This window comes from Ylistrum balloti, unplaced genomic scaffold (genome assembly GCF_031769215.1).
Source record: "Ylistrum balloti isolate Yb309-2 unplaced genomic scaffold, AGI_CSIRO_Ybal_v1 Utg370320, whole genome shotgun sequence".
Taxonomy (NCBI): domain Eukaryota; kingdom Metazoa; phylum Mollusca; class Bivalvia; order Pectinida; family Pectinidae; genus Ylistrum; species Ylistrum balloti.
The window spans coordinates 910107-925105 of record NW_026782235.1 but is presented as its reverse complement, the minus strand read 5'-3'; the positions used below and the strand labels follow the sequence as shown (position 1 = coordinate 925105).

The 14999-nt window shown below is 34.1% G+C and overlaps 1 protein-coding gene across 1 annotated transcript; it reads left to right on the top strand.

The window, feature by feature from the left end:
* Positions 1-358: 358 nt before the first annotated feature.
* LOC132553347 (monocarboxylate transporter 6-like) lies at positions 359-2140 on the top strand (the record flags this gene model as incomplete). Its single annotated transcript, XM_060217580.1, has 3 exons — positions 359-608; positions 1089-1153; positions 1914-2140. Coding segments are annotated over 3 exons (542 nt in total), but the record flags the coding sequence as incomplete, so codon positions are not given.
* Positions 2141-14999: the final 12859 nt, after the last annotated feature.

The window sequence follows — 14999 nt, the reverse complement described above, 5'->3', positions numbered from 1 at the left end:
TCCAAGTCTACATTAAGATTGTGTTAACTGAGCGTTATTTTCTTGTTAACAGTAGAATTTCTAGTATCTACAATGACAGTTTATAGTGAAATTGCTAATATATTGATTTGTCTTTAAATAAATCACTGTATTTAACTCAAATCTCTACAGGTAATGTTTTACATTTGTTGAGTCAGTTTCGTATACATGAAATAACTTTGACGGTACACATAATGTTTCTAGACGTAGCTACATAAAATGATATGTTCGATATTAATTCTGAAACTCTAGAGAGTGCCACAGATGATGCACAGCGATGCATTTACAGTGTATTTGTTTTGTTAAAATAAATAATTCAATGTTGTGTTTTCTTTTACAGGTATGGGTATGTGCCTCGTCCATTCTTCGGCCGTTATTATTGTCAATCAGTACTTTAGCAAAAGACGTGGATTGGCCAATGCTCTAGCGGGGTGGGCAGTTTGGGCCTTCATTGTTCCTGCTGCAATCAATTTTCTGTTCGAGTATTACGGATTCCTCGGAGCCTTTCTAATACAATCAGGAGTAGTGTTACATATCATTGTATGTGGATCCCTTTTCAGACCTCTTCTTATCGACATCAACAGCAAAAGGTACCTCAACACCGACGCCCTAAGTATGAAAGTATTTTAGTATTGCACGTATAATGGTTTCCAAAATCTAATTTACTATCCTCTAGAATAGCACCTGATATGTCAGTCTGTGTACAGGACTGTAAACGGCCATTGTGAACAGTCTATCACCATAAGAATGATACTGCAATAACGTACTTCATGAGCAGATTAATGAGACTAATGAAACTTTGGATAAAGCATTATCTCCAGTGCGTATTTGTACATCTCATTGTATAACTTTGTATAATGAAAAAGTGTCTTATTGTGTTATAAGCTGTAATACGCCTTAGGCGTGTACAACCCTATTATGATGATAACAATAGAATAAAAGGCCTTCTAGTACCAAAACTTTTACTTTATGATAATTTCCAGTATATGTTCTCTATGCTTAATTACTCTTAGCTGTAGTCTATTAAGCATTAGATATTTTGTCTATATTTGTATTTTCTTTTATTTTAGGAAGAGTCAGCAAACAGCAAATCCAAAACACTCAATCGAAAGTGGCCAGGTCGATAAAGAATGCTGTAACAAAACATATTCTTGCAGGAGATGCTGTAGTCATTCAAACATTAAAACGTTAATGGCGGATTATAGATTTTTGTCGTATTGCATTGCGATTGCCCTTTTCTCTGTTTCAACTCAGTCGATATTTGCATTTATTCCGTTGTTTGGAAGAGAGATGGGCATTACGGATCGGAACTCTATCTATGTTGTTTCTGCAACAACTCTTTCTATCGGAATAGGTCGTATATTTTCAGGGGCGTTTTTCGATATGCGATTTCTGGCACAATATAAAATCTTTGTGTATAATGTAATACTTCTGTCTGTTGGAATGATATTATGTATTCTTCCTGTTACTATTTCAACATTGACTGAAATGTTTGTACTATGTTCAACACACGGAGTTTTGATGGGAAGCGTTCTTTCACAAAAACATGTCATTCTTGTCGATATCATTGGCTCGGAGAATATGGTCAATGCTTTAGGGATATTGCTGTTTTTCCAAGGAGTTGGATCATGTGTTGGTCCCATAATTGCAGGTATATTAAACAAGTCTTGTATAGTTATCTTTTTTGGTCCAATAAGATAGGTTTGATACGCTGTTAATTACAAAAGTTTAGAAAATACAGCATGTAATGTTTTAGATATCTTACCCAGCTTTTATATTAAACACATTGTCTGTGTCATTTATTCACTTTCAATATATCTGTTTATGTCACGCTCTCACGCACTATTATTTCCTAAATGTCAGCCCTTATACGTTTATTTCAAATTCAACTACAGGTTACATCACAGATATCAATGATACTGTCAGTGGCGGGTTTTATTTTGGAGGACTTTGTACGACCGGCGGAGCTCTCATCTTTGCAACGGCAAATATAGTGCATTGGAACAAAACTAAGAGCCGGCCTAAATTTGTGAGCGACAATTCAAAAATATCAGAAGGCGATACGTTCCCAAACCGAGGTGATACATCATGCAGATTAGAAAGCTTCAGGCCTATGAACTAATTCGACGAAAATAATTATTTCATTTGAATTTCACTGATTCAAGCACACTATTGCTTTCTCACGATGTTATTTTTCTTTTCAAGATTACATCGTTGTTTGGAGTGTAAACTGATTTAACAATCAGGGAAAATCAATCCTTCATATGTTTACAAATAAAACTTGTTACACGGTTGAAGTTTAATACTGACTAAATTGTAATTATTTACCCCACATGTTTATATTTTATTTGTTTACTGCTAGTGCTTTTTGCTTGCAAACAACGGAAAATTAATTATATTTATATGAAGTGATGTCCGGTCGTTGGATGTTTGTTAATTGGAGCTGCAATATGTTCTTGTCAGTGATCGTATGGAACTTTAATATTAAGTAATGAACACCATTGTTATGTATATAATGCAATGTTTTATACTTATGTTTGTCACAATTATAGTACTACAATGCTGATATTTATTGTTTACCATATGCGACTTCAAATAAAGCTTCTTGACACTTTTCATGTGTTTCAGAATACATGTTTACTTACAGCATTGACTCAACTATCAAGAATTATTTTGAAATAGACTTGTAAAAATAAATAAATTGATTGACTGTATATGCTATGTAAAGGGAGATAACACAAATTGCTCAGCATTATTTAAAAGCATTGCAATGATGTGACTTTGGTATCATTTTGTTTGTGAATATAAGTTCTAATTCCGGAAATACAAGTGATGAACGACACAACGACTTTTGACTAAATTTGGCCAGAAATATCTTTGGAGGAAGATGATTCTAAGCGGTATGAACAGTGTGTCACAGAAAGATGGAGGTAGAGAGTTTGGGCAAGATCTTAAATGCGATTCCTTTTTGTCGCTGAAAGTATTCAGGAGATTTTCCTTAGCGATAATGTTGGACTCTTATGACTTCTATATTTCTACCAGAAAGAATGGCTTTCGATAAAGTAGAAGGCGCTTACTCTTTCGGAACACCTGGTCTTATTCTCCTTGTAATTTTTCAAGAGTCTTCGTGTAAATCGTTCTTTTGTTCACGTTTTGCCAAAGTTTCATGGATTTCAAGTTAAGATCATGATTATGTTGACATGTTGGTATGTCGCATATCAAGCTATGGAACCTTCGAATTACGAATATCAAATATGGCATGACGAACTGGTCAACATTTCAGTGCCGAGTGTTATTTGTCGAGCTAAACAACATCGAAAGCCTAAATGATTTTACAACACAAATCACAAACCATCGAGAGGAACGTGATGTGCTATTTTGGTTAAAGTGATCAACCTTTCTCGATCAATATGTTAGGATACCGTTATACATTAGTTTGTAACTCATGTATGAAGTACCTTGATCCAATTAATCAGATAACACAATTTTATTGTTGGAGCACGGTTCCGTCTCCGGTGAAAATATCACATCTGCGGTGAATCTTTCTATGCAGGAAATGTATCATCACTCATTGATTATCAAAATAGATTTTAGTTACTCTGGAACAAAGCCCGTCAGCTTGAATATGATCCAGTGTACAAAAAATATTCCTCGAATTCTGTTATATTACAACGAAACGTGAAGAATTTACATTTCAAGCACAAATTCATTATTAATATAAAAATGAAGTCATCTACGTGATACATATAGAAAATATAGAGTATGTTGGAAAACAAAAAGATATATGTGGAGAGTGTCGTAGTATCTCAATGACATCTTAAAACCTTTTTAACATTGGAGGTTTTGTAACGATGATGATATATCTCGAAATTGAAATAAGACATGTTCAGTTTAGTTCACAACACAGTTGCACATACATAGTACCAGAAAAAATACACATTTGACGCTAATGAATAAGCTTCAATACATAGCCAGTAACTGATGCTTAATTACCGTATTACCAAATGTGATAATAGCTTACCTCAGTTCAGTTGACAACGCACCCGACTCGTCGATCAGAACGACTATGCAAAATATACTTATCACGACCGCCTACTTTATCCCTGGATATGTTATATTATTACTGAAGTGGCGAACGTTATTGTACCATGTAGGAACTATTATAATGTTAAATATCTTAAAGATCAACGACAAGCTAACAAAACACAGTTTTCTACTCTTAACGTTGTATGCGCTATTGGTATAATCGTGACAGAACAGAGGAAACATATTCCTGTCAAGCGGAGTTGAACCCGGGTTTCAAGTGTGATAATCAATAGGATCTACCAACTGAGCCAAAGACGCATGCTTACATTTGAGTGACAGAGATTGTATTTAACATGTATCCTGAGCTTAGCTACATTGAGCTATAAAATACTTCATATGTGGATGTCCAACACACATGTAAACATGATATTTTGATTATTCAAAAGATAATGATATGGTAGCCCACATCTGTGGCGTCACAAGGAATCAATATACGCTGGGAATCTTCCATCGTGTGTTCGACATCAGATCTTTTTAGCTATTTATGTGATATGCTCCAAAGCACTTCCAATACAAAGGTTAAATTAAAGTGCTACATATATACAAAATTACTTTTTACAATTTCAATTCAGAATTGTTTTACTTTTGAGTAGACAAACTATGTACTGTATGTGGATGTTCCACACATGTAGAAGCTTGCAATATTAAACACTTCTACATTGATATTTTGGTTATTAAAAAGATAATGATAAGGTTGCCGCGTCCATGGTTACACATTGGAATCAATATACCGATAATAAATTGTACTTGAGTAAAACCTTACAGTGGTGAATGGTCTCCATGCTCCAAAGCACCTTCCAATACATCGTAAAATTAAATCTGGCAGAACCAGTCATAAAGGAACCATTATCATGTAAAATAAGTTAATTCAACTTTAACACGAAGAAATGTTGTAAATTGCTAACACGATTTTACATGAACTCTTTATGTGTTGCAGTAAACACCGAAAAACACTAATGATGAAATGATTTGAGAAAGAACTATGATAAATTTTAAAGTGTCACATATGTCAATATATCTATCCGATGTGGCATGGCTCAGAGACATAAAAACAAATTTGCTCCGAAGAATTTGTAGAATTCTGATATTGAATATTTATGGAATCATTGACAAGTCATTTAATGATGAAACAGTTGTACGAAGTAGCTTCACTGACGTGTCCCTGAAAGGATGTTTGCAGAAAATTGCACGCTACGTTCTAAATAATAATTTGTGCGTAAAATTATAAGTCAGAGGTGGTAGAGTTAAATTTCAATGCAGTCTTCAAAATTACCATGACCAAGTATTTTATTGTGAATAATTAAAGCATTTCGCGAGCATAGCATAAGTCTTGTTCGACACATGTTGTTAGTGTTGTATGTGCTGTGTGCTGTGACGTTTTGTTATGTATGGAGGAGGGGAGTTCGTTTGTAGCCGTTGTCAAATAGAAAGATAATATACTAAATCCCATCGATAATACTTCTCTCTCGTAGTGTCTATAAGGAATATTAAAATATTTTACCGATGTATGTATCATAGCTTCAAGTGTTACCACCGAGTATAGCTCATAGTGGGAAGGGATCTCGTTCAATGGAAATTTATCTGTTTTTTATGAGCGAACGATTTTTTATCTGAAAAGCAAATCTATTCTATTTGCTGACTCGATGTCGAAAACAGATTATTTCGAAATCATTCGGCATTATTGATATTTTGTTTGATTGTGTGTTATCTATACAGTTATTAATCTAATCGAGATACATTGCTTCATATTCAACAAATGAGACAAACAACAGCTTGCTTTTAATATTAACTATTAAAATTTTCACGGTTAATTATTCAGAATATACATAGTGATCAAACATATAAATGATGATTGCAGCAAAATTCCTCTCAATTCGGGACCTCGTTATCTAGTCTACAATCCAATTGCTGTAATTAAAAAATGATGCCCAACCCTTAATGATGTTTCAGTTGCGACAAAAATATGATCAGACGGTAGAGAAGAATGCCGTTTTAAACCAAAATTTGAGTCTAAACTTTCTGAATCGACGAAATTATTATTCCGATTGAATGTGTTTGAAATCCGCTCAGGTATTAGAAAAGAGTAGCGTTTTATTCAAACTGTCAGTCGAATTCCCCACTCGGGGCACCGTACCCATGTCCTAAGGGTATTAAACAACTTTTTGAATCAAAGAAATGATTGCCCGCCTCTAATATGTTTCAGGCTCAATATGATAACAATATGACCAGGTGTTATCAAATGAAGAGTAGCGTTTTAAACAAAAATATTCGTAAAATATCTTATCATTTTAAATCCGCAATCACATCAGATTCGGTATACCACATAAATCGATGCTGATCAGAATTAAAATACTTGGGTTTGCCATTTGCGGAATAGAACACAACAGGGAAACACTGTAAATCATGCTCCTAGAGGTCGTTACTAAGTCTTGTAGTCAGTTGGACAGTGAAAAATCGGGCTAGTCTTAGCGGCATTGGTGTAACAATGGCTCATAGACTGTCAGTACAAACACAGTCAGTAATGTATCTGTTAGTGTAAAAGTAAATGGAGTTGGATAAAATAAAAAGTAATCGCATTTTATTAGATATATGCGGATATTGAATGTGTATGTATTTTCAACTTGTGTCTGTATCCTTTGTACCTTTTGAAGGGTTGTACTCGTTTAGGTCTGATAAAGGACAGTGAAACAACAAAGAGAAAGTAACACACAAACACACTCTCTGCCACATCTATCTTACCAGGTTTCTTAAGAGAGGTCCGCCCGACCTTTGCCTAGTACAAAATGTTAAGGGATAAAGTGGTTTGTGTGGGATGTTGCTGCGCGTGCGCCTACGAATAATCTTAAAATGCATAGTAAAAGGTGATTGAACTGCATACAGTGCTCTCTCTCCACTCAGGCGCGATATAAACATGCGCACATGGACAACCCAGGTCAGGATCATGTATTGAGTATGCTGGGCTTATATATGAACAAAAATATTATTGGCGGAGACTGGAATTCAATTCAGCGATAGAAAGCCACAAAATCCAGTTAAAAGAAAAGAATTTGGTTTGACAGATTCCTGGAGACATACATACTGAATTATACAACTTTTTACATGGAAATAAAAAAAATGTCGATAATGAATCCAGCACCATTGTTTCACAATTTGAAGATTTAGTTAACAGATTCATACAAATCTTTTGATGAAGACCGATTATGTAGAGTAATAGTAACGGGTTTCGCCTATGTCAGTTCCGATCCATAACTTTTTGGCATTTTGAGAAGCTAATAAGATATAAAACAGTTGCGGCTTGCAGCACATTACATTGCGTTTCAGTATAGCATAACTGCTCAAGTGATTGTTTGTTTGAACTTGAATGTTGCATGGACTGGGTTAGTTTGATCTTGATGCTGAACATGGCCCAAGAAATACAAAATTCTCGCAACATGTGCACACATTCCAATGGCTCGCTTGCCCGCTGGACAGACACAGTAGTAATCTTTGACATGGTAATCTTGATCATTTCTGTCAAACGCATTCCAAACATTGTATTTTGACTGTGATTTATGCCTTGAATGGAATTCATCATGCTGATAGATCAAAACTTCAAAGTCTCCAGCAGGAGTCAGATGCTCAGCAATATACCTGGGTGCTACTTTCAACCGATATGATCCGAAGGTTACTGTTTCTAAATATTCCATATCCAGTACTGGAAACAGGCATCAAGTTTCACCCAGTTGGCCTTGTTGCGCCGCAGCTCCAACACATCCCTAAACCCCCGATCAACAATCACATTGTCATCTTCACTGAGCCACAAGGTCAGATTCTCAACTGTTCCAAGAATGTTGTCAAGACATCTGCATCATTTTCATTGCCATAAAAAGGCCCAATAGTGTCTAGTACATGACTATTTGTAAAGGCAATGCTCATGAAATTAGCATAGTTGCGCTTCTTTTGCCAACAGTATGATGATCTTTGAAGGGGGTGATCGGCACTTTTTGGACATAAATATAAGTACCATCAAGGATTACAGTTACTTTGTCCCCGTAGAAACATCTTGTTAAGGCAGTGTTGTGGCACTTAACGTTCTCGCGGATAATGTGTCTTGGACCAAGGAAATGGGGCACAATGGTCTGACTCAAGGCTTTAAAGACACTATGAAATGCGTGAGACATATACTGTTTGTCATGGCATGCTGGGGTATAGTGCATAGCCCCGGGCCCTCTTTTCCACATATGATGCATCTTTTATGTGAATTGCTACCATAAAATAGTTTCTCAACAGAGATTAGTGGTAGTTGGTTGGATGACATGAAATCAGTGTAAGCATCATCTGCATCATTCGCCAGGTCATCTGGAGTGCTCATACCAGAAGGTTCATACAGTTCAGACTGTAATGGCCTTTGCTTGAGGTACCGCTTGTAGCACTTTCCACGTACTATGCTTTCTTCTGTTATGCTAACGATCTCAGCAGTCGGCAGCTGGTACAGCCAGTTATACTGGGGTAAATATACATATCTTACTTGAGCTCGAACTCCTTGAGATAAAGCTTTCAACTTGTTTTTTCAACCACGACCTATGCACACGTCTGACATGATTATTAGTTAACTTGATGGGAGATTTGCAGTAATTTGAATTTAATACAGAATGTCTGACATAAGTGTAACTTTGTCTATGTAATTGTCTTTAGATAATTAGCAAAATGGTATGAATACTTTATAATAATACCTTTATGTGTGTCAGGAAATTCACATACTTGCACATTCAGGTGTCAGACAAGGTTATCATTTCTGGCCTCATTTGTTAATCATCAATTAGAATATCTTACTTATTCATATCCATTATTGTTATGTTTAATGATAAACGAAGAAAAGTGGAATGACGATAACATGTTATCAGTAATATTGATTATTTAATAATTGTTAAGTTTTTATAATACAAACTAAACTGTCAGTTGTTCTTTAGAGGATAGATTTCTTAGTGCAGAAAACACCATGTTAAGTTATACCTACTGAATTTAATCTTAAAACAAATACAATTGTCCGTTGTTTGTGTATTCTTCTGTTGTATTGTTGAGAAAAACACGTCGGTTATTATGAGCGAAGGTCAGAATTTACTGGTTTTACTTAGCAATCAGAGCTAAACTTTTTAAGAATTTAAAATTTTAACTAATTTTGAAGAAGTGTGCTTACCTCCGAGTAATGAAAAACTGAAGATGGTAAATATCAGATCATCGACGAAAGCAGTCAAAGCGAGGCTCAATCCTAAAACTAAACCTCCAGCTATTGAAACAGATCGACATGAGAATCTGTTGATAAGAAAAGCGCTCATCGGACCTAAAAATCAACATAACAATATTTTTTTAATATTTTCAGTAGATCAGTTGCATTGCTTACAACACTGAATTATGTAATATATCAATATATTCACAGTCTTAAAATGGGTTTTAATGTCGTATCGGTGCATAGCTGAGAAAACAGAAATAATTCACAGACGCATTTTACTTATATGCTATTAAGACAATCCCAGCTATTAACATACACGGCCTATGTGACATAACCAAAAGGAAAGCATTTAATTTAGTTTGGTGATTACGTGAAATCAAACAAAAATATATCAATATGGCATACTACATATAACGTGCTTGAAAGGCTGAACAAGAATTTTGTCTCCACAAAGAACAGTTTTGTAGAAATATAATGAATTAATTCGAAATAGAATGATGATAAACTTGTTCTGTACCTAATATAGTTCGCAGTACACCTGGAAGAGTACACATCCAAAGGGTAAGAGCAGTTGATTGATGATACTTCTCTTCAAATTCCAGGTAGAAAACCCCAGAGGACGATTGTAAACCAGCTAAAACACATAACATAATAATTAAATACTGAATCGACCGGGAATGGTTCGGAATTTTACATCTTCTCAAACATTGGATCTCAGTATAATGCATCTGTTTAAACTAGATCAGCCATCAGATTTATATAAACAAATTCAAGTTTACAATGTATGGTTAAATGTTTACAAGTTGTACCTGGTGATTTACCCGTTATATTACAATATATCACGGCAAGTATATGTCATCACATGAATCACAAATACATGATTACCTGTACAACAGTTATAAGTGAAAATGTAGACATATTCATTATTCATTGTATATCCTGCCATTTTATACAATTTGCTATATAAGCATGTATGTACATTTCACTTTCTCAATAGTGTTTTACTCTTTCATATTTAGTAACACTGTGTCATACCATGACGGTGTTCATCATTAAAATTTGTTTCATTTTAAACTTCTTATCTGTGATGCTTTGCACTATAACTGTAATATTTTTCACCCGTATCTTCTGTTGTCAATTATCGTAAGTTATGTTTGTATGACTATGCTTCTTTGTTTTTATATAATTTGTAATTAATTTGTAATATGGTCTTGTATCACAAATATCTTGATTTTAAGTTGATAAACCTATTAGATTGCCTGTTTCGTTCTACAACATCCATGACGTTTATTGTTTACATCCGAAATTAAACAGAAACTAAATTAAGTACTCACATGATATCCCACGGGCCAAAAAACAACATATGACGATTATCCAGCCCCAGCCACCATCAGGAGGAGACAATACAATCCTTCCTTTGTTATGCTGCGATGTATTTTTTGTTTTCGATGAGGCGCTATCCATATTGCTAACGATGTCTCTGTTTGAACTTGAATTTCCCGCTATTGAAATCTCTATGACACTATGAAAAGAAATGGTGCTCAGTATGCATACATGTTTATCCTCCAATTCATATTAGGTAATGTGTTACAATTTTTCTATTCATTTAACAATTCCACATGGATATGATTCAATATAGAATGAATGGAGAATGATTTAAAGTCCTGTCGTTGGGATAAATGTGTTATAACCAAATCTGCCAAAGGCATGAAATAATGTACCCAAATGAGAAAGTAGGCCGATTCTTAGAATATGCAATTACGAGAATGAAAAAGATACAATTCGACTAGAAGGAAAGTATTACAATTGTATAATGGAACTCCATAAAAAGTATAACCACCTGTATAATGGAAATCCAAAAAATTGGGGAAAAAAAAACAATAATCATATTCCTTACTGTATCGGGAATAATTTAAGACTTTTATATATTAACTGTAACTTTAACAATTTCATGATCATTTTCTTATTAATGATTCTATAATTAAACTATATCCACAATCACAGATCGAAAAAACTTAAAAGCTGTCAGTAGATCTCTTTCCTAGATTTTAGATCCAGATTGTTTAAAAAGTTTGAAAATAAATAAACACGGTAACCCCTTCGTTTTGACTTAAAATGTCATATCCGGTTGATTTGTAATTTTGTGAAGTCAAGCGCAATTGCGGCATTTTCACATTCTTGTTTTTATTATTCCAGTGTCATTTTTACAAAATCTTGGTGAAAGAGACTTTTATTGTTTTTTCCTAATCATTTTCGAAATCAGTTCACAGGTTATGAATCAATAAGAAGCTTTATGGGCATATCAGGAAGATCCATGAAGTCCTACTAAAGAAAAGGGATAAACTTCCATCAGCTAAATCAGAGATGGTAGTCTGTCAGTCCACTTTTTCTGATCAGTTCAAAATTAGAAGAAGAACACTAATATGGTGACAATGGAACCTTTAAATGTATTTTGGAAATGTTCATCAAAAGAAATAGCGATAACGAACTTTTGTTGACTAATCGAGGATGGCAATATGTCACCCATTTTTCTTTTTCTTTCGTTACAAAATCAACATGCTCTACTAGGGACTAAGGAAAATCCTCGCATAATAATTTAGCGATGTCTACCCAGCATTTTTCCAGAAAATGTCGTGACAATGATGATTTTTAAAGATTGGCGACAAAAGGACCACAGGCGTGGGGGATTTGAACAACTACCATCTGACGGTTGGATAAAAATCTAACTGTTCAAAATACCATACCAAAAGTACCTTTTTAGCTATTCAGTCTGAGAAATGTCGAACTAAGGATTATCATATATCCTTAGTTCGGAAGACAGCGACGTTTGCTATTTGATTTCAAGTTCTACTTCCAGCAACTCCATTTGAAAATATTGATCTGGTATAGAAAACATACTATGATTAAAATATCTAATTTATTCAAATGCGAAGGCTGAAACGATGCAGAGGCAAAATAACAATTCGTCTGGAAAGATGGGATCATTGGATAATTATATCAAGAATACCGCTATCATATTCAAAAGAATAATAATTCATCTTGAAAGATGTGTATTCAAAGGTATGATATCAATAAAAATTTCAAGAAAGGTAAACTTCATAAAATGTACAGATTACAAAATAAAAGGAAATGATCATGCTATCCGCACCGCATAATTGTCGTAAAAAATGAACAGTTTTGACAACAAGTAACATAAATAACGTAGCAAAATAAACAAACAAGTTACCAATCTACGAAAAACTTTCTATAATTGAAAACACTTTTACGAAGATGTGGAAATATAGTTTTGAATGGATCATTATTTCAAGAAATAACCAATCAAGACCAAATCAGCTGATATGTGCAAAAATCTCAGATCATGATGTCGTGTCAAATTAGCTGATGTGAAAAAACAAAACAAAGCGATACTAATTATTTACCTCCGATGTGTGCTTCAATGTATCTTATATTATTTGACTTACAATATATTGTAGAAAAGGTTTCCCCAACTACTTCATACACAACTTCTTCTCTATTTGATTTTGATGTATACTCCTTCAAAGTAAAGACAATCTTAACTGTAGTCTTAATCATCAAATCTTTGATATACTTATCAAGATCTTCGCAATGATAACAATGCTGCCCGGTGCCTATTTTGTCATTTACTTGTTGATAAAAATTTAAGAAAATATGAATTGTTACAGTTCATTATATCCACCTGTTGTGTCGACACGAAAATTTGATGCAATGTCCAATATCCGTTGTAATAAATGCAGACATAAGATATGTATGAGTGTAACAGTTGTTATTCCAGGTCAGGACAGGAAAAGTATCATTTTAAGTGTGACAATTATTCATATAGATGAACCTTTTTTATCTTTTCTATAATGACTTTGCATCAAGTGAAAATACTTCAAACAACCTTTCAAATAATCTGTGCATTGCAATGATCTAGTTTTGTCGTGTGACATGTGTGTTTTTGCCTTTGTAAGCCGTCCATTGTCCGTCCGGAATAAATTAATATAATTAATTATTCTCAACAACCAAAATGCTTAAAGAACTGATACTTTGCCAGCTTTAAGATGCTTAGATACACGGTTGTCAGGTTTGTTAAAATGCTTGACCTTGACTTAATCTCAAGGTCACAGAGGATCAGAGATTCCAGAGTTCTTGAAATAAGCGTTTGGTATGCTTGAATGAAGGAGTGATAGTTCATTTCATATAAGCCATGCTCCAATGATTAACCTTGACACATTCTCAAGGTCATAGGTTGAAATGTATTAAAATCTTTTTAAAAAAATCAATCATAAGATTTAGGATGCTGATATTTGGGCGGTATCATGCTTGGATGAAGGGCTAACAAGTGTGCTCAAATAACTGACCTTGAGCCAATATCAAGGTGACATGGACCACATTTGTAAAGAAGAAAACAGCGAACATTAAAGGTTCTACAAATGCCATTGCCGTACTTGTAACATATTCCATAGAACTATCTATATGACTTTCACTACACTGTACATGTAATGCCAATTTAATACACGCATAAAATCAACTACTATCCCATGTTAAAGACTCCTACAAGCTTTGAATAAAAAGAAATGATGCTCAAAAATATAGTTTTGGTGAATAAATATAATTAATTCTATCGAAGGGGGATAGTGAAATCCCGATGTCATTCAATTAATCATTTTTATTATAGTACCAGTAGATCCTTCTATCCAAAGAAACTATTTTTTCTACCATATCTAGATCTTTAGATTTTGCTTCGAACATGTTATCAAGCTTGCCCCATTTGTTCACGTCCATCGGTCCCTAGTGTCAGCCTGGGTCGATATATTCACAATATCAATACCTCATCTTATTCTAATTGTAATAACCAAGTTTGACCTAAATAAACGGTTTTCATATCTGCTCGAAGTGTTGTTTTCGGAAGAGAATTTTAACTTAGTTTTTTCTCGAGTAATCTTAAAGTTTTGAATTTTTTTTAATGATAATTTGCAGATGAATCTTTGGAAAGTGCAGATCCTAAAGCATTTGCAATATCAAATTTCGATGTGCCTAATTATTCTTTTTTTTCTCAGATGTCCCATTGTTTTGAGTGATGTTTCACAACTGTTCAATTTTTTGTGCTTATAATTAAGTGTTAGATTTTCAACCCTCTAGCTGGGATACAACTGTAAAATTAAAACAAAAAACATAGATGGGAATACGACGAGTGAAATAAAGGGAGAAAACTGAACACTTAGGACAAGTAGTTGCCAAAGGGCTTGGTAAGACCGGTGTCATCTTCAGAGTTCTCTTTGTAAATAGATTCATTTGTTAATAGTTTGCACGTATTTAAACGTTTTTGATTTTTAATTATGACTTTGGTGATTTTCGTCTTTGAAAAGAAAACGTTCAGCAGGAGACCCCTTTAAAACAATTAAAAATTCAATATTTTTTTAAAACTATGATTCCTTTTCTGGGATGTTAACTAATTTTCTTCACTAATACAATATTACCGAAATGTGCCACACCTAAGTCAACAGTGATAAAACTAGTTTTCTTCCAAGCGTGCATAGCTATTCTGTGTTTGTAACATTCTGCTACATTGGATTAATTACATGAACGCAGTTCTAAGTACTATTTTTAAACCTGAAAGTAAAAAAAAAATGATGAATCGTTCATGTTCACTGAGTGTCGATGGAAGGTCCTTGTGACTTGAAAC